Genomic DNA, 20,259 nt, shown 5'->3' with positions numbered 1-20,259 from the left:
CCTGCGCCCAGAAACGTCCTGTCTCCTCGGATGTTGCCCGCAGGGATGCTGCAGGCACTGTCGCGAGGGGCAGCCGCAGCTCTAGCAAGCCCTGTGTGCCGGGCGAGGAGCGCACCCGCGGCGCTCCTTCACAGGGGCCCCTCTGGGAGGACGCTGCCTGTGCCTGCCACAGTCGCTCCTGGGCTTCTGGATCTGCTGGCAGAAGCCAGGACGCCTTCCGTTCTAGCGCGAGCCTCACTTTCTGCACGGCAGAGGTTCTGCAGAGACTCGGGAGTGTGTCTGGTGTGTTTCTCTATGTAGCTGCCAGTGTCTCCACCCACCGTTCTGCTCACCTGTCACCTCTGCAAGGTGACCCAAAAGAACTTTTGTGCCCCCCGATAAAACTGCTCTCAGAGGCCCTGTGCATCAGGGCAATGAGTGTTCAATGCTAGACTGAGAGCCGCTCTATGCGTGTCTACTCAAAAGTAAGCCCTTTTTTAGTCAATGGGGCTTGCTCCCAGGTAAGTGTGGATAGGATTGCAGTCTAAGAGCTCACTCCATGTCTACTCAGAAGTAAGTTCCATTGTAGTCAATGGGGCTTACTCCCAGATAAGTATGGATAGGATTGTGGCAATAAAGCATCTTGTAGATCTATTATTGTTACTATATGCTGAGAGATTCGTGGTGTGGATTATCAGCCCAATCTTATGCCTGTCTACTCAGAAGTAAATCCTATTATTCAGTGGGAGTTACTCCCAGGAAAGTGTACTTAGGATAGCAGCCTAGGTATCCTTTAATGCATATTTATTTCATTTTAGAAATGTACATCATACTTTTCTGTCATTAAAGTTACTCTCAAGGCATCTTGCAACAACAAAAAATAAACAAAAATAATCCCTGTATTGGAGGATAGTTAAACACAATCAATTCAGAAAACAGTAAAAATATTAAGTATATATTTCATATAACTATGTTAATATATAATATTAATGCTTATTAAAAGTTGGTATTAATTTTAACTTAATATAGCTTTATTCCATTTTTCTGCCCTGTCTGTGGTTCTGCCTCTCTTGGACTATCTTGTACTCACAATAACCCTTTGTGGTAGAATGAAGAGGAAGTTCTATGACCACATTGGGTCTAGAGTAGTGATTTTCAACTTTTTTGATCTTGTAGCACACTGACACTAAAATTGTGAAGTCACACTGTTAGTTTTTTGACAATTGACAAAGCACACCATGCTGTTGATATGGGGCTGACATCCCCCAATGGCTCTACTAATAAATGACTCTCCCCCAAACTCCTGTGGCACAGCTATAGACCGTTTGTGGCACACCGGTGTGCCATGGCACAGTGGTTGAAAATGACTGGTCTGAAGTGCTCATCAGACTCACAAGCCACTGCACTGTGCAGCCCTGTCCATTTGCAATTTGGATATACAGGTCATCTCTTGTTATCCATTGGGGTTCCGTTCTGGAATCCCTAGTTGATAAAAAAAAAATAGTGGAAAACCCACTTTCAGGTTTCTTGCTCCCCCATTGCGCCTATTGGAATAAGGTCTTGCCTTGGCATCCGCAGCAGTTTGATTCTGGGATCCCTGCTGGTACCATAAAATGTGTTAAATGAAAGCAGTTTAAAAAAATAAATAAGTATGTCCCTTTACAATTATGGTTTAAAAACAGTTTTTCTTGCTGCTGTAGAGAGGCACAGCCCAATCCTGAGCTGCCCAGAGAACGGCTGCTGCCGGAGCCTGCGCGCCTTGGGCTATCGCAGGCAGCACCACAGGAGAAAAGGACTTTCATCCCCTTCTCCCAGGTAAGGGAAGCAGCCCCGCAGTGGGGCTACTCACTTTACCGATGACCAAAAGGTCAGCGATAAAGTAAAGCAGTTCATGTAGGGTGCTGAGCCCTGCATGAACGGACAGGATCCGGTGGAGCAGAACTCCACCAGACCTGCCTCCTGCCTCCCCGCTCTCTCCCACCCGGCATGCCTCCTGCCCACCCTCTCTCCGCCCTCCCCATGCCTCCTCCCTACCCCCTGCTCCGCGGTCCGTGAGACTGCCAAGTGGCGGAGGCTGGGCGCCGAGTGGCGGAGGCTGGGTGCTGCAGCACGAAGCTAAGGTGCCAAGTCCAGGATTGGGCTCGCAGTCAGCAATTAGAAATGCATAGGACCCCTAGCCTTTGCCTGGCTCAGCTGAAGAATGAAATGATCGCTTGCATGTCTGTCTCTCTACAACAGTAAGAAAAGCAATTTTTTTAAAAACTGTGATTTTAAAGGGATGGATTTTTTCCCCTTCAGGGATCAGCACATTTCTTTTCATTTGCAGTAGCCATTTGTTCTGAGTCAAACTTGTGTATAAAATATCCATGTATAACAAGGTTGGACCTATAGTGTTTTTCTACCTCTTCCATACATTTTCCTGTGGGAGGGGGAAGTATGGCAGCAGTTGCAGAGCTGTCTACTACAGAGGAAGAAGTGCAGGACTGAGGCCTATGTCTTATTCTACCTCTGCTTCCAGCCTGTACTACTCTGGAATCAAAGAAACACAGCACAATGTTTCATTCTCAATGACCCTGCACAAGAGGCAGAAGTCCAGGGTGGTGACATTTGAAGCAGGAAAAGCATAACTTGTGAACAATAGTAGTCTACCAATTGAAACACAATTAGATTTTTGAATGGTAATTAAAGTTTACAATGCATGTGCAATTTTTGACAGTGCCTTTGAGTAAAGCTGGGCTGCCTTGGTGTGGCTCAAACTCTACAGTTCAGAAGGTAAAGCCAGTTTTTCTTAGGGCCCAATCCTATCCAACTTTCCAGCACTGCTGCAGCCATAACAGAGCCCCAAGGTAAGGGAACAAATGTTCTTATACCCTGAGGCAGCTCCTCCACCACAGGATGCAACTCACATCCCATTGACATGGGATGGCACCAGCACTGGAAAATCGGCTAGGATTGGGCCCATAATCACATTGCTAGAGACAAGAAGCGAAACAAATGTGTCGTGTATAAGAAAGGGATTTCCATGCCTCATGAGAAAATGTGTCATAAAGTAGTATGTTACCTTTCTCCTCAAAACCAAATAGAAAACAGTGAGTAACAGTTTCCTCTGTCTGCCAGCGAAGGCTCAGGCACTCCTTAGATCAGTGACGTTGAACCATCTTTCTCAACATTCAGGCTCCACCCTTGCCCTTTGCTTCTTTTATTCCCCCCCCCTGTTTTCCCTCCCCCCTTTCTTATCTCCATGATGATCAGTCCTTGCCTGCTGTGGCTTCTCTCTGTTCAGAATGCCTTCAGGCATGTTACAAAAATAGCTTGCTGAGTGCAGGGAAAGCTCTACCTGGTTCTTAGGACTCTGGGTATTTCTAGCTAGCCTTGGATTGTCTGTACAGTACTCCACATTATGAGTACATATTTTTGCAAGAAAGTCTTTCAGCCCCCTCCCCAACGTTTCAGCAGCAATGCAGCCTTGAAGCAAGGGAACAAATGTTCCTTTACCTTGAGGAGGCCTCCATGACTGACAATGCAGAATGCAGTGCAATCTCAATGCAGAATGCAGTGCACACCCTGTCAGCACAGCTGCATCAGCACTGGAAATTTGGATAGTATTGGGCCCTTACACGTATAAAACAAAGCTTTGCAGACATTCATAAACAAGCTCACATAACAAAGATTTCTTAATATTATTACTAAGAATATTTCTATACCACTCTTCAACTACAACAACAAAAATTCACAAAGTGGTTTTCTTAGCAAATAAATCGGGGTGGCTCCCTGTTTCAGTAGGCTCAGGGCCCAATCCTATCCGACTTTTCAGCAGCGGGGCAGCCACAATGCAGCCCAAGGTAAGGGAACAAATGTTCTCATAGCTTGGGGAGGCCTCCAAGACTGTCTCCCCAATACAAGAAACAGTGCATATCCCATAGGCACAGCAGCACCGGCACTGGAAAATTGGATAGGATTGGGCCCTCAGAACCTGAAAAACGGATTACTTACTAGTTAAACATTTCCAACTTTTGCTTTGTGGTGCACTGGGGATTTTCAGTACATTGAAAATCTTGTTCTTTAGTTCTGTAGATTTCTAATATACCCTCAGAACATTTTGCACTTTTTGTTTTTAGACATTTATATTTTCTGTACATACAAAGAGTAACATAAAAAGATTTTTTTAAATTAAAGGACAGAATGGGAAAAGGGAAGGAAGGCAGAAAGCACCTGCTAACAGACAATTCTAATTCCTTTTAAGACAGATGGGCAAATGACAATCTAACAGCACAATCCTAACCCTGTGCTTGTACAGCCAGGTCGCATGGTCAGGTCGCATAGTCAGTGCACAGTTAGAGCAGGCTGGAGGTCACTTCAGGGTAAGGGGATATTTTTCACCTTACCCTGTACTGAGCCCCAAGCCTGCCTTTGGAACTATTTGGATCTGAACCAGCTAATTAGCTGGTGCATATCCAAAAAGCCTGTGTAGGGGGCTCTGAGGACTGGAAGCATGGGTGCTGCTGCCGCCACCAATCCCTCCTGGGCCCAATCCGCCCACATTCCACCCTCTCCCACCAAAAAACACCCCTCCCCATCTCCAAAATGTCCTCCCAGCAACCTCTCCCACCCCCTATGCCACCTGGCGTACACTTACCTGTGCTAGCCAGCACAAGGACTGGAACCAGCACTGGTGGGCCAGCACACAATGTTTTACCAGCGCTGCTGGCTCTCAAGTCAGCACAAATGTGCTGACACTCGGAACCAGCACAGGGAGGCCTGCTTCGACTCAATTTCCCTTTAGGGTGGAGCTGCCCGTGGCTAAAAATGGCAACAGAGTGGATTCCTTTGTCTTGCCACACACATTCATTGAATACTAACAGGTGAAGTGGGTTCTAATCTTTGTTAGTAATTGTTAGTGTTGTATCTGTGGGAGGTAGCTATTTTGGATTAATCTGAATAAAGAAATGTGTTCATGTACATGTTCCACAATACTTTGTGGAACTAGGGGAGAAGTGTGTTCTATGGGAATGTATCCTTTTCCCCCCATCAAGATTGCATGGAATTCTATTAGTAGTATTTAATACTACTATCTGTAATATTTGAAATACTTTACATTATATAATGTGCCTTATAATTAGAGGTGATTGTTTCTGGTGAGTAAGATAGGATTACAGCCAAAGGCTGCAATCCTATCCACACTTACCTGGGAGTAGGCCTCATTGATTATAATGGGACTTCTGGGTAGACACAGACAGAATTGGGCTCCAAGTCTTACTGAATACAATGGGCTTACTTCTGAGGAAAAAAACAGTTTTCAAATTGTTTATACTTGGAGGGAGAGGGAATCTTGGCATGATTTTATTTACAGTCCAGGTCATCTCCCCATTCCTGAAGTTGAGCAGGGCTATCAGTCATGACAGCAGGCCTTCCTAATAGACCACCCATTCCTGGGGAAGTTCAAAGGTACATAAAATCTAAACCCTACCAGGTAATGATCTGTCCATGACAAGGGAGTTAATTTAACCCCTCCTCCCCCACAAGGTCAACTTCCTCCTGATCAATCAAGAATAACACATCAATTGTTATATCCAACCATATGTGTAGGGCCAGATATTATCTGAGGCAAACCCATGGTTGGCATGGAAGCCATGAGGTCTTGAGCTGTTCCACATGGGGAGGGCACATGAATGTTGAAATCCCCCAGAACCACTAACCTGGAGAAGATCAGCATCACTTTCAAGATCACCCCTACCCGCTTGTGAAAGAAAATTGTCAAGCTGCAGGATGGGCAGTTCATGACCATGAAAATTAATTCATGATAGCCCACTGCAATTCCTCCTTCTCTTTCTTCAGACCTTGCCTGCTGCTGTACTGGGAAACCTGGTAGGCAGCACTGGGACAGCACCCTTCACCTAAACCAGGTCTCCATTAAATGCATCATGTCAAATCCTGGACGACACAAGCATTATTATTCACTGATTGAACATTACACACCAGCATTTTATGGCCAGAGAGGTTTATTTATTGTTCATATTTTTATACCATCCTTCCTCCAAGGAGCTCAGGGTGGTGTACTTAGTTCCTTTCCTTTTCTTTACCTAATAATGGTCACTGAGTGTATTTATTATTATTATTATTAAACTTTATTTATATGCCGCCCTTCTCCCCAAAGGGACCCAGGGCGGCTCACAACATATTAAAAACAGATTAAAAACATAATTTAACCACAAATAAAAACATATTAAAAACACATTAACATATACCCATAAAAACCATAGTCAGATAAAAAGAGCAAAACGAAGCAAATCAGAGGAATCAGGCCTGTAAAAATACTAAAAAAATACAGAAAAGATGTTTAAAAAGGCCATGCACTCAGAAGGCTTCTTTAAACAAAAATGTCTTCAGGCCTCGCCAAAAAGTCTCAAGAGAGGGAGCCATTCTCAAGTCAAGGGGAAGGGAATTCCATAATGTTGGTGCCACTACTGAGAAGGCCCTATTTCTTGCCGCCGCCCCACGTACCTCCTTAGGCGGCGGCACTTGTAAAAAGGCCTTCTCTGATGACCTAAGAGGACGAGCCGGATTGTACGGAAGTAGGCGATCTCTGAGATACCCTGGCCCAGAGCGGAGAGTCCATGACTCGCTGCAGTACAGAAGTGTACTCAGGACGCAAGCTCTGTAGACCTGGATCTTGGTATGTTCTGTCAGCTTCTTGTTGGACCAGACTCTCTTTGTGAGTCTGGAAAACATGGTAGCTGCTTTACCGATGCATTTGTTTAGCTCAGTTCCGAGAGAAAGAGTGTCGGAGATCGTTGAGCCAAGGTACACAAAGTCATGGACAACCTCCAGTTCATGCTCAGAGATTGTAATGCAGGGAGGTGAGTCCACATCCTGAACCATGACCTGTTCATGATCTCCAGCAGCTCATGGATCTTTTAAACTTCATACCACAGAGTTTCATGCATATGTTGCTTTGAGAGGAGCTGACAAATCAGATAAATTACAAACACACATTTCATGCATTAGTTGGCATCATTTTTCTTAGCAGTTGCAAACACGCTAGAGAGATGGAGAATTCTGAGCATGTGCCAAATGTCACTGCACCTTGCTCCCAATCATCTTGGGATATATGAGGAGGCTGACAGTCAAACTTTAGCTTCTGTATTTCTCTTATCAATAAAGCACTGGTTCCAAATGAGGTTTGTACTGAATATACTCAAAGGCTTTATTTCCCTTGTAATACAGAAAGGTTTGGAATTATGTTTTTTCCTGAACAGGTTTCCCCTACCACCATCTAGAAATATCTACAGTTTGAACTTGGCATATGCATTTGGGAAATTCTTGGGTGACAGACTCTAATATGTCATTCCATAATATGGAATATGTACTGGCGTTCAATACTCAGACAATGAGCATTTTCCCTAGGGCAGCTTTGCAGTGCAATCCTAAACATTTACTATACTTTGAAGTTCCATTGTGCTCAGTGAGGTTAAACATTAACCTATTTATTTCAGTGTAAGCTTTTGCAGAATACAATCAATCAATTTTATCTGCAAAGTTATCCCACTCCGCTCACAACAGGAGAGGAAACTGAACGCTTTCCACATGCGCTGCCTCCGGCGCATTCTCGGCATCACCTGGCAGGACAAAGTTCCTAACAACACAGTCCTGGAACGTGCTGGAATCCCTAGCATGTATGCACTGCTGAAACAGAGACGCCTGCGTTGGCTCGGTCATGTTGTGAGAATGGATGATGGCCGGATCCCAAAGGATCTCCTCTATGGAGAACTCGTGCAAGGAAAGCGCCCTACAGGTAGACCACAGCTGCGATACAAGGACATCTGCAAGAGGGATCTGAAGGCCTTAGGGATGGACCTCAACAAGTGGGAAACCCTGGCCTCTGAGCAGCCCGCTTGGAGGCAGGCTGTGCAGCATGGCCTTTCCCTGTTTGAAGAGACACTTTGCCAGCAGTCTGAGGCAAAGAGGCAAAGAAGGAAGGCCCATAGCCAGGGAGACAGACCAGGGACAGACTGCACTTGCTCCCGGTGTGGAAGGGATTGTCACTCCCGAACTGGCCTTTTCAGCCACACTAGATGCTGTGCCAGAACCACCTTTCAGAGCGCGATACCATAGTCTTTCGAGACTGAAGGTTGCCAATACGAAGGTTAAACTCATGATGTGCTCAGGAAGTTGTGGAAGCCAGTTGACTGGGCTCCTTGGGAGAATTTTCTTCTAAATTTATTTATTTACTGACATTCATGTACCTGGCACTTTACAAGGGATGAGAGGACAAATCTCTGCCTGGAGAGGCTCACACTGACATTGACACAGATAAGAGATGTAAAGAAGGGTAACATAGGCAGGGGAAGGGTATTTGATTCTTTCAGTTACATGTACTTAGGTTTCTGGTACCTGAACTTTTTCAACTGGTAGCTCCCTTGACCTACTGGGCCACTGGTTGTGGCTCCACATTAGGGCTACAATCCATTATGTTGTATAGGGTGGTGGGTTTTCCATGAAGATTCCGTGGCTCCCTTGGCTGGTTTCCCAGGGCTCCCCAGGGAGCCAGAGCTCACAGTATGGGAACCATTGCAATAAGGTATAAGGAGATGTGCCAAGGCTTCATGGGAAAGGTGAGTTTTGAGGAGGGATTTGAAGGAAAAGAGGAGCACCCCACAGGTGTTCTGGGATACAAAAACAGCTATATTAAAAACATAGCAGTATGAGTAAACTCTAAAAAGACTCTCACAAGTACCTTACTGTCACTCATGGATGTTTGGAATGAATGAACCAGAGATCTTAATTCTGCTGAGGCCATTGTTACACAAGCTGTCTTGTCACTTGTCTTCTTGTCACTCCTTCAGCACAAGAGTTTTTATTTGTTTTGCATTACATGATTCCCCTTTGCATTTGCAAAGTTCTATATAACAAATGTCATATATAGCATTGTCTCAGTGTTGTCTGTCAGTGTTGGCAGCCATGTCTCAGTGTTGTCTGTCCTAGCCATTGTCCTAGCCTGTCTAAATTTCATATAAAGACAGTTCAGAACAGACAATACACTAGATGTTTTCCCAGAAGCTCCAGGCCACAATCAGCTACCAAGGCATTGCTCACTGAATTAGGCCTGTTGGGGAATATGTAAAACAAATTCCACAAACTGTGATATGCATTTGCCAAAAGCTGAATCAGTCTGTGGTTTTAACAAGTGATAACCAGTGTGATAGAGGACAGCTCGCTGTTTGGAATTCTGTTGTTTATATTGGTTCCTTGATATATGCAGTGCTTAAAAGATTAGACAAAGCCTACAAAAGGACAAAAAAGAAGGGGAGGGAGGAAAAGGAAAGGAGCAGGTGTTACTGAAAGCTTCTTCCCACCATCTCCGTTTTGGATAAGAAGCAAACAACCACAACAACATGAATTCCCCTAAGACAGGGCTTTTCAAACTGGGGCGCTGCGATACCCCAGCCTGTGGGCCCTGCCCCCTTAAGGGGCAGGGGCAACCTGGAGGCAGGGAGGAGGTGCACCGCTCAGGGGGCTGCAGGGGCTTGGGTACGTGTAAGTAGATGTGTAAGTAAGTAAGATGTGCAAGTGTAAGATGTGTAAGTAAGATGTGTAAGCAGTGAAAGTTGATGTGGAGCAATTGCGCTCCACTTCTGCTTTAGGGAAGGCGGGGTGTGATCGCTCCGCATCTACTTTCACTGCTGCGGGCAGCCCTGCTGCAGGTCGCGCCGGGCTCCCCGCACCCCCGGGAGGCTGCAGGGGCTTGGGTATGTGTAGCCCCCCCCCGGAGCGTCGCAAACCTGGGGATCGCGCTGCTTCGTTCCCCTGCCCCTGCTGCCTCCCCCCTCCCGCCCATGCAAGAAATGATACTAATCTTCAGTAACTTCATATTTTGTAAGCTTATTAAATGTTATAAATTGATTGCTTTTTAGCAATTCTAAAATTTCTACTTTCATTGAGTAGATAAAGAAGAGAACAAGGTTTTGTTTCTCATGATCATATGCTATTAAGTTCAGGTCTCCCAATGTCTCATAGCTCAGGCCCTCTAGTTGATTTAATCCAGGACTGCTCAGTAGTGGATGCCTGGCAGGGGAATTTATGAATGGAGTCTGTCACAGGGTGGGGCAAGTGCCTTTTTCCTTTAAGAGGTTTTAAGCTGGGCAAAGACCTGAGATTATCCAGGTGTAGTTCATTGATAATTTAGAGGATAAAACCTGGGTTTGGGGTCTCAGAGAGATAACACAAGAACAACAGCAGGAGGAAGGAGTGATGTGGTTAACCTGCCTGTAATGGTGGTAACTGTTGTTAGCTAATCTTTCTTATTTTATCCTGTTATTGTAAAATGCATGTACTAATGTTAAGGAGCAACTATAGCTCCCTTAAAGTTAACCTGTTTTATAATAAAATCCTTCTATTGAGGATCAAGTGCAGTACTTATTGACCAAGGGAATGTATTTTAAAAGAATGTGGGTGCTTATGGTAGTATAAGCCGATCACATTATCCTTGGGGGTTTGGTGGATTAGGTTGGTGGAAGAGGGTGTGGGTTACATCCTGCCTGGTTTTGGGAATCCCCTCTAATCTTTCCCTGACCCCAAGGGTGATGGTTGTGACAGAGTTCATTAAAAACATCATGGGTTCTGAGATGTGAGAGTTTCAACTGTGAGGTAAGACCTGCTGTGATGAGTAAGCTTCCCATGCTAAATCTCTGTCCTCCTCAGTTCCTCTTAGTGGAAGTCTTGATGTAAGATTCTGTAGGAAAGAGGTTTCTCTGAGAGACTTTAAATTATCACTATTGCAAAAAGATCAAATGACCAGACAGACAAGTCATTTTGTGTATTGCTTGTCTCCTTTGACTGGCATTCCAATACAGCCTGGCCAGCCCACCTGCTGAGATTGGCATGAACCAGCTATTGGGCAGTCTAGTCCACCTGAAAAAATATAAGGGGTGGTCAGAAAATATCCAGTCAGATGGGGCAGTGACCTTTTAAATCTTAGTTACTTACAGCCCAAAGATGCTCATCAGTAGCCTTTCCTGTAAGCTGTGCAGCTGTAATCAAAGCTCTTCATGGATTTCCTCTCAGTGTTCTGGAGCTTGGTGATGGTATGTTCCACAGCTGCCTCTGTGAAGCCAGCATGGCCTCTGGGCACTCCAGAGGGAAATTAGAGGAAATTTTGCTCATGGGTATTCTGACCTGGCTCATCCAGAGAGAATCAGTGTGTGGCTAAGTCCACCCACTGCTCTGAGTTGGAGAGGTACAGTTTACAGGAACAGCTGCAATTCAGTGGGAGAGCTTCAACTGAATACAGAAGGTCCTAGGTCCATTCTCCAGCAACATCTCCAGGTGGATGAATCTGTATAAGGCAGCTTCCTCTATTCCTAGAATGGTGTTTAGAAACTGATGCCAGAGTGTGGTGAGATAGAGATGTGAAGCATTTTATTTTGCTTTATGGTTTGCCTCTGATACCTGCTTGTGCCATACTTTGCTGTGATCCACACATGGATGCTTTCAGCACCCAAGTCATTTTGTAAGTCTCTTATCTCTCCCCCCCTTTATTTTCAATAAACTCTTTCAATGTTTTAACTCTTACCTGCCTGTTGTTGGCTGATCTCTGCCAGAGCTTAGCTCTATTGCTTCTGGATGACTGGCTGCATCTCCCAGCATAATTTTGGGGTGGATTTTTCAAATTAGAAGGGAGGCTTTTGAAGAATTCTGTTCTCCTTGTCTGTGTGTTGGCAGCCAGTCTACCATTTTGACCCTGGGCAAAGGACAGAGCTGGGAGAAAGACAGAGGCTGTGGCACCAAGGTACCCCCACCCTGATTGCCATGCCTGCAATGGATCATTCACATGTGCAATCATAACTTTTTGCTACATACTTAATACATGAACATGAATGTGAGAGTCCTGACCTGTAGCTGCTCTCTGTAGCCAGCTTTCACAGAAGTGGCTGTGTAAATCTGTTACAGCAGAAAAGGAGAAAGAAAGCACAGTGGCACCTTATCATTGCTTTGCTGTTCAGCAGCTGTTAAATGGACTTTGCTTGCATCGGTTGCATGTTGCGTGCACCTAGCACTGTGCATTTTATTGTACTGGCTTTTTTAAATAGCTGGTTTTTATGATTACTGATAACAAGCATTTCATTTACATGTTCAGTTTTCAGGAAGGGAGGGGAATCATCACTCAACCAGCATTAAGAATATAAGAAGAGTCATGCTGAATCAGGGCAAGGGTCCATCTCGACAAGCTTCCAACCTGATGCCTCCAGGAGCACTCAAAACAAGATACCTATATCCTGTTGCCACTCCCTTGCATGTCAAATCCAGAGTTACCTGTCCTCTGGTTAGCTCTGTGACTAGCTGTCCCAAGGCACAGACGTTTAGCATATCATGAAATCTGGTCTCTTTCATGACCAGAATACAACTTGACCCAGTCCATGGGAGAATAACTGAAGTTTCCCATTATAACAATAGTGTGTATCGTGGATGCCACCCTAATTTGTTTCCTCATCAAAAGGTTACCTTCAGATTTTTGATTGGGGGATAACATGCCCCCATTATTAAATAGTTCCTTTGGCTTGGCAATGTTAACCACTGAAATTCTATGTGAGTTGGACACCTCCCCTTCAATTTCTGCCCTGCTAGATTCTATCCCTTCTTTGACATAGATGGCCACTCCATCCATAGATGGCACATCCCTCCTTGTCCATCTCATAGTCTGTACCCTAGAGTTGCAATAGCCCACTAGTTCTCCACATCCCACTTGATTTCTGTTATGCCCGTTATAACAATGTTTTCGGTAGCCATCAAACATTCCTTACAGCACATTTGTGACAGTGTCGTGAGCTCAGGATTGGGCTCTCAGTCCCTATTAAAATGCTGGCCAAATCTGTCTTTTCCCCCCCAATCATTTGCAATTTGGCAGAGAAAGGAGGCATGAGTTGCCATTTTTTTTTCCTTGTGGCAGGGCTGCTGTATCTTTCACTACAGAAATTCAACAGTGACAGCATTTTCTGGTATGAAGATGCAATAGTAGAGGGTACTTCACTTGCGTAATGTATACAAGTCACACAAAAATGTATACATGTTAAAAACAGCCAACCCTTGCCAAAAAAGGTTGGCACTCACAGTATGAGTTAATGAGCTTTTGCCCCCTCTCTTTTTCTCCTTGCTTTGTTATATTTTTATTCTGTGTTCTTTTGCAAGCTTTTATAAAGAACTGCTCTGTCAAAGCGTTTAAGCACTGCTTATATCAATAATCCTATATAAATAAAGAACTTTGACCTCCCAGAAGTGCCACCCAGATGAGTCATTCTCTGTCTTACTGGCTCTTACCTGTTAACAGGATATTTCAGCTCTTTGCTAATGCATATAAAGTAAATTTGTTTTATACACTATTCAAAAAACCTACTGGGAAAGACAGGCACTTTGCCTGCTAGGTAGCTATTAAAGTATGGCCGCCCCAACCATGGAGCTGTGCAATGCTGCTTACATCTGGGTGGAGGAATGAACTCAGAATACCCTTCACCCCGAATCTGTTGCTGCCTCCCTCTAGCTCACCATGAAGGCAAGCTGTATTGATCTGTCCCAGCTGGCTAAATGCAAGCGGGAATTAGATCACCCTACCCATACTCTATCCCAGCAGTTTTTAACTGCTGTGGTGCAGCACACTGGTGTGCCGCAGGTCCAAGGAGTCAGGTGGCGGCGGCAGCAGCAGCAGCATGTGGGGAAGAAGCGGCGGCTTGGAGCCTCACACGGCAGCAGGAGAAAAAGGGGCAGCCGCACAGGGGGCTTGAACACTCCTGTTGCTAGTGCCTGCCCTGCATGCTGATTGGGCAGCCAGCCAGGCAGCTAGAGAAGCCTGGAAGAGCTCTCAGTGGGTGGAACATGGAGGGAGGGAGTGAGGGTGAGCAGCGAGAGGGAGTGAGAGCGAGCCTGACAGTGGAAGCAGGTAGGAGCCAGAAGCAGCTGGCTGGCAAGGATCCTGGAGAGACCCTTTTCCTTGTCTGCAATGCCTCAAAGTGACCCTGCCTGTGTTGCCTCCCCTGGCAAGGCTTTGGCAGGAAGGGCGCTGGGCCACAATCCTATTCACATTTACCTAGGAGTAAGCCCCATTGACTATAATGGGGCTTATTTCTGAGTAGACTTACAGAGCCTTGGTTGCATTCTTTCTTGAATAAATGAGCAGGCAAGTGATGCTTTTCTTCCCCCCCACCTCCTCCCCTCCTGTACACACATCCCCCATCATAATTGCAGTTAACCCCTCTCTGCCCCCCCTTCACCACCTTCCAAAGTTCAGAAAGTTCAGCTCCCATTCCCTTTCTCTCTCTCTCTCCCCTGGGGGCTGGGGATAAGAATAGGCCCTCTGTCTGGCTGTATTTGTCGTGACTAAACAGCCACTGGGTGGATAGGACTCCTCAGCCTGGGAAGGCAGCTTGTCTGACAGAAGGAAAACTCTGATCCCAAACCTCCACTGCCTTGTGGCTACATCCAGTTATGGAAAAGGCTTCAGGAGTCAACCTCGAGGCAAAATCCGGAGCCAGAGTCCCTGAGGCAGTTCATGGCTGAACACAGTCACATTCTGGCAACTCCTGCGACAGCGCTGGAACCAACGGTATTGGCTTCTGCCTTTCCACTGGATCATTTCAGTGACGTGGAGAGGGGGGATTTGCTGCATGGGTAACAGTCCATCCTCCATATCTACTTTACCCAGGCTTTGCGCACTGGAGAGGACACTCTGTTCCAGAACCACCATTCAGAGTGCAATACTATAGTCTTCTGAGACTGAAGGATGCCAACAGTTTTCTCTCCCCCCACCCCAGAGAATCCTGCACTTGTTTCAGCCACATCTCTTCACTGTCCCTCACAGCACATTTCTATTTCTCCAGTGTGCTCAGTCTCATATCCCTTTGCCACTTCCTGGCATATCAGAGCACATCAATTGATAACAGTCTGAACAGACCTGTTTCAAAACCTTTCCAGAAACCATATACACCTCCCTCTCCAAGCTTCTGGGGAATTTCTTTCATTGTCATGTAATGATCTAAGGCTGCCATCCTAACCTTTTGTTCCTGAGAGTAAGCCCCATTGAACAAAAGAGGACTTACTTCTGAGTAAACCTGGTTAGGCTTGTGCCCTTAGTTATATTAATTAAATTAATTGTAACATAATAATGTAATTAAAAAGTAGTAGTGTGCCTTGACAACTTTAGTGCCTTGTCAGTGTGCTGTGAGCTGAAAAAGGTTGAAAATGGCTGCTCCAAGGTTTAAAAGGAAGCATCCCTTTAAATGAAAACATTGCATGAGAAAGGAGCCTTTCACCACCACCCTTGGTCTGCACTCACATGGTGTTTAACATTTAAAGAACATGTTCCCTTGAAATCTGTTTCTCATCATTTGTCCTCCACTGTACCACTTCACATGGTCCCCCTATTTGAAATACCACCAAACGTAACTTACAATGACATTGTTGCCAGTTACTTCTGGGTTGGGAGGCTAGATGTGATGTGATAAACACCAGTAAGAGGCTCAGGGTACACAGGAGGGCTTTTTTGAGTGTGGAAAAGCATGCTTTGGAGTCTACTACCAATGTTTGTTGAGAAGCACTACTTTAAACTATATGAGGATGGAGTGCAGTGAGGAATAGTTCTTTTCATACTCCCTCCAGCACAGAGAGAAAAAGGTGGGGGAGACTGCTCCCCTCCAGATCACCTCTCTCTTTAACAATACACCAAGTAGGCAGGGACAAGTGATCTGAAACCTGCCCCACCTTCTCTTTAGTTTATTTACTAAGAATGCAGCTTGTAGGCTCTCTGCACACACACAGGAATAGAAGCAGTGCAGGCTGGGAACCCAGGCTGGATGACTTCCATTCATATCAAATAAAAGCAGCATACAGCTGGGAAGGTTGCACACTGTCAAGTAAAGGAAACTGGACAGGCACACCTGCTTTGTCCTCCCTCCCAACTTCAAAGCCAAACCACCCCCCTGCCCAAGAGGGCAGCATGCTTTCTTTTTGCAACAGGAAAGGAAGTCAAAGTGTGTGTCTGCTCAAGCACAGTTCTTCCTACTCTTAGAAACAATTAAAGTAGCAACATTATCAATAATTAACCCCAACAGACTACGATGAATCACAGTAGAGGGCTGACCACAAATGGGTGTTTTCTTTCTTGCTTTGAAGATCAATGAGGAACTGGGTTCTCTAAACTAAACCAGAGATAAGATTTTTCTGGATGAACACCAAATAAATGCAGACATAGCAAAGCATTGGACTAGCATTCCCCCAGTTTTTGATAACTCAGAAAAAGCAGGCTGGACTAAACAGAGACACACTTCACTCCAGTTGCGTAGCTGAGGAGTCACAGGACTCTGAGCAGCACTCTTCTGGGAACTCTTGTTCTCACATAGGAACTCATTAGATGAGCACTCTAGCCCTTACTTCCCACCACTGTGCAAACTGTCCATTTATTACTACTCTTTGCTTCATTCAAAGGACCTTTGTTCTTAATCCATGACTGCTCAGTTTTTTTAGAAGCCTTAGGCTGTTTCATATGCAACGTTTTTCCTACCCAAGGAATTCCAGGATAAAAAAAGGCACAGGTTCTCTCACATAGTCCTGTAAAAGAACGAGGCAGCCACAGTACACACCATCTTTCCAATCCACTTGTTTGTGGTAAACACAAACAGTTGTACGTCATAAGAGGCAGAAAGCTGTTTGCTTACAAAGCATTACTCTCTGTCAGAAAACCACATATGAAGTCACCTTTTATCAAAAGTACAAACAATTGATGTATGCCAGACAACCCCCCTCCCCACTTCAGGTACATATTGAGAACCCTCAAAGAATTTTAGGAAGTGAAGCAAGACTTCCCCATTGCAGAAGTGAAGTCAGTTAACACTCAGTGCAGGACTTGTTCTACTGTCTGCTACATGACTGCAGATTTTGTTCTTCATATAAGTGTAGCTTTCCAATCAACACCAAGCAGTGTTCTGTCTGTAAGACTTTGCATAGTAACTCCCTAGATAATGGTAAAAAAGGGAAAATGGCACAGTAATGCAGGGCATGTAGTTGAAAGTTACATCCTTGCAGCTCTTGTTACTTCTAACAAGGCCAAAAACAACTGGACAATATGCTACAGCTCCTGGATGATGTAGTCATTTAATCTTTTGTTTTGGCTGACAAATTATAACAAAGCTTTGTAACATGTTTCCTTCTGTTTAGAGGCTACCCACCTGTAATTAAGTCTGTCAAGACTTTTCTCTTGACACACCTTTCAAAATATTACCTATTTTAAATACATCTGGCCAAATCTTTACATTAAAAAAAAAAACCAACCAACCACCTACCACCAAATCCTTAACTCTCCACATATTACAACAGAAGCATGTCAAAACCAGAAAATAAGATCCTCTCTAAGTAACAGACAAGTTCCTTACATACTTGGAAAAGTCATTTCAGTCATATAGTTAGCATACATGTGAACCAACTTTTCATACAGCTTTTGGTCAAATCCCATTAGAAATGAAATTAACCCTGGAGTTGGGTTTTAAAGTTCTGTACATCTGTCAGGTATAATCTTATAAATGTAAGGGCCATCTTACATATCGTAGTTTAAAGATATGCAAACACTCAAGTGCCTGAAAAAATTATGTCAATGAACTCACTCAGAGGCAAAATAAGACCCTGGAACCAGGCTCTGCTCTCCTCAAAACTAGTTGCATTTATTTATTATTCTGAGTTGACATTTTCAGAGATAGGGAGACACAGAATACTGTTGTGTCTTTAAAACTACCAATGCAGAATGTAGGCCTAAACAGGAAATGGAACTACACTTGTAGTTGAGTGATACATCTATAAGTGCATGATAGTTACATACATGCATGCCATGCCTAGAGACAGAACTAAGTTGGAAATAAATGCATGCAAGATATCATCTAAGGCTAGCAATTTTTATTCCAATGATGCATGTCCTGATACATTATTTTAAAATATGGCAGTTGACCAGATGCTGTATGTAGACAATACCTTTCCACAATGGAAGAGGCTTTTAAATAATATGGTTATTGAATGAATGCAACTAGTTTTGTTCCATGAGGAAATTTTGCAATTACTTTCCTTAAGGTAAAGATGCCACAGACTTTCCACCAAGAATGTCTACATATGGTCCACTGAAGCAATTGGTAGTTGCACAAGACAGCGGTGGATTGCGTCCATTGGTTTTTAAATTACATGCTGAAAGACAGGAAAAGGTCAAGTTCGGTACCCTGCTTGTTACAAAGTGCTACAGTTCTATTGACTGTGCTTCCATTCTTCTTCCTTGGCCAAATTTTGTGACTAGTCCTCTTTTGCACTTCTAGAGCAATTCAAGGTAACAGTAGTATTGCTTTGGGCTCAGAAAGTTAGATGTTCTTAAGGTTCAGTTTGCAAATAAAAGGAGAACGGAAGGAGCCCAAGTACAGGTACCCGTTGTGTTCATGTGCTTCACTTATGTATGTGGTCACTAGTCCATTGGGATCGTGAAAGCTTCGTCTGTAGGATCCAGTTTCACTTAGTTCTACAACTAGGCTGTACTTGGGCACAAATTTCACCACAGTTTCTGGGTTGAGCAGCTGAAATACAATACAACAATTCATGTTATAGACAAATGAGTTTGGCCATGAGCATTACAAACACAAGACTGTTGAGCTTCTATTTAAAAGTGACTCTCACATTTTAAGGCCCTTAAGTCATTTCTGCCCAACGCTGCATATACGCAACAGGGACCAAATGTGTACACCTGTGGGCCAGGCAAAAATGGGTTAATGACAGCTCCAAACACCTGAATCTGCAGAGAGGGCATGATTCTGCCAGAAGTTAGCACTATTAACTACCATTTATTTCAATGACAGGAGTTAATCAGGTTCTCTTCCACAGAACACATTGAGATGTAACCATTTAAAACTTTGGTTAGATTATACTCAAGTGTCTAACATTTCACATTAATATGGACAGAAATACGTATATTGCAGATGTAGAAGCAGAGTCAGTTTCAAGTAGGTTTATATCTATGCCATAAAATACATCACTGGAAAATATAATATGGTTGGTTTCAAAAGCCTTAAGTTACTTGAATTATGGAACAGTTGGGGAAGCAAACCACATTAAGTTACAATTAATACAGTTCCAGACATCCGAGTTGCCTTTACAGGTATTTGCAGGGGATCCATTCCCAAATCCCCTACAACTGCGGTTTTCAAACTCTTCTGGAGTTCGAAACCCACAGTAAGTTATTGCAAGGGAGGGGAGGAAAGCAGTGGGAAGGCAGCGATGCAATCCCCAGGATCGCACTGCTCAGGGGGGCTGCAGGGACTGGGGTGCACCCACCAATCCCTGCAGCAGCCTTCCTAGGGCGCAGGGAGCCCTACGCGAGCCTCTGCAGGGCTCCCCAGGTTAGGGAAAGTGAAAGTGGAGCTATTGTGCTCTACCTCTGCAAAAGCGTAAGCAGAGTGCAATCGTTCCACTTTCCCTGACCTGGGAAAAGAGGTTTCCCTCTTTCACTTTCCCTGAGCAGAGGCTCGCACAGGGCTCCCTGCACCCCAGGAAGGCTGCTGCAGGGAATGGTGGGTGCACCCCAGTCCCTGCAGCCCCGTCAGAAGTGAAAGTGGAGCGATTGCGCTCTGATTCCGGTTTAGCGGAGGCGGAGCACGATTACCCCACTTTCACTTTGGAAGCATCAGGGAGTCCTGTGGACAATTGCACAGGGCTCCCTGCACCCCCGGGAGGCTGCAGGAGGCTCTGGTAAGTACAGCCAAGCCCCTGCAGCTCCCTGCACGGCACGATCCTAGGGATCATGCTGCTGCCTCCTCCTGGCTGCTCTCACCCCTTAAGGGCAAAGAGGCCAGGACCCACAGGCTGGGGCGTTCTGACGCCCCAGTCTGAAAACCTCTGTGCTAGAGATACCAATTTCCAAAGATAATGGAATCCGCAGAGAGGCCTACTCGAAAAACTGAAGGCTCCAACAGCCTTTCTGTAGCACGGAGGGCCTTGCACCTCAAATGGCCTCCTAGACACAACATCTGGTCATGTACGGTAGGTCCCCTGAGGCCCTCATGAGTGGCCTTGCAATCTGCGAGTCAAATTCGCAAATGATGAGGGCAGACTGTTAGCAATGAATGTACATTGTTTTCATAGCTGTCCCCAAATCACTATTTTCTAAATAATCCATTGTGGCACTATAAAATGTGAACAAAAACAGCAATACTAAAGAAATCTTGCAGAATCATCATTCAACAGAAGTACTACTCATATATAAGTCTATCTCACGGA

At 44.8% G+C, this 20,259-nt stretch overlaps 1 protein-coding gene across 1 annotated transcript in view; it reads right to left on the bottom strand.

The window, feature by feature from the left end:
- Positions 1 to 17,093: 17,093 nt before the first annotated feature.
- Positions 17,094 to 20,259, bottom strand: part of APMAP (adipocyte plasma membrane associated protein) — a 35,851-nt gene continuing 32,685 nt past the window's right edge. The window contains exon 9 of the mRNA XM_066611880.1: positions 17,094 to 18,563. Within this exon, the coding sequence (XP_066467977.1) occupies positions 18,354 to 18,563 (210 nt within the window). The 3' untranslated portion in view covers positions 17,094 to 18,353. The remainder of the gene's footprint in view (positions 18,564 to 20,259) is intronic.

The sequence above is a fragment of the Tiliqua scincoides genome, chromosome 1, assembly GCF_035046505.1.
Source record: "Tiliqua scincoides isolate rTilSci1 chromosome 1, rTilSci1.hap2, whole genome shotgun sequence".
NCBI classification, from domain to species: domain Eukaryota; kingdom Metazoa; phylum Chordata; class Lepidosauria; order Squamata; family Scincidae; genus Tiliqua; species Tiliqua scincoides.
This window is presented reverse-complemented; position numbering and strand designations above follow the sequence as displayed.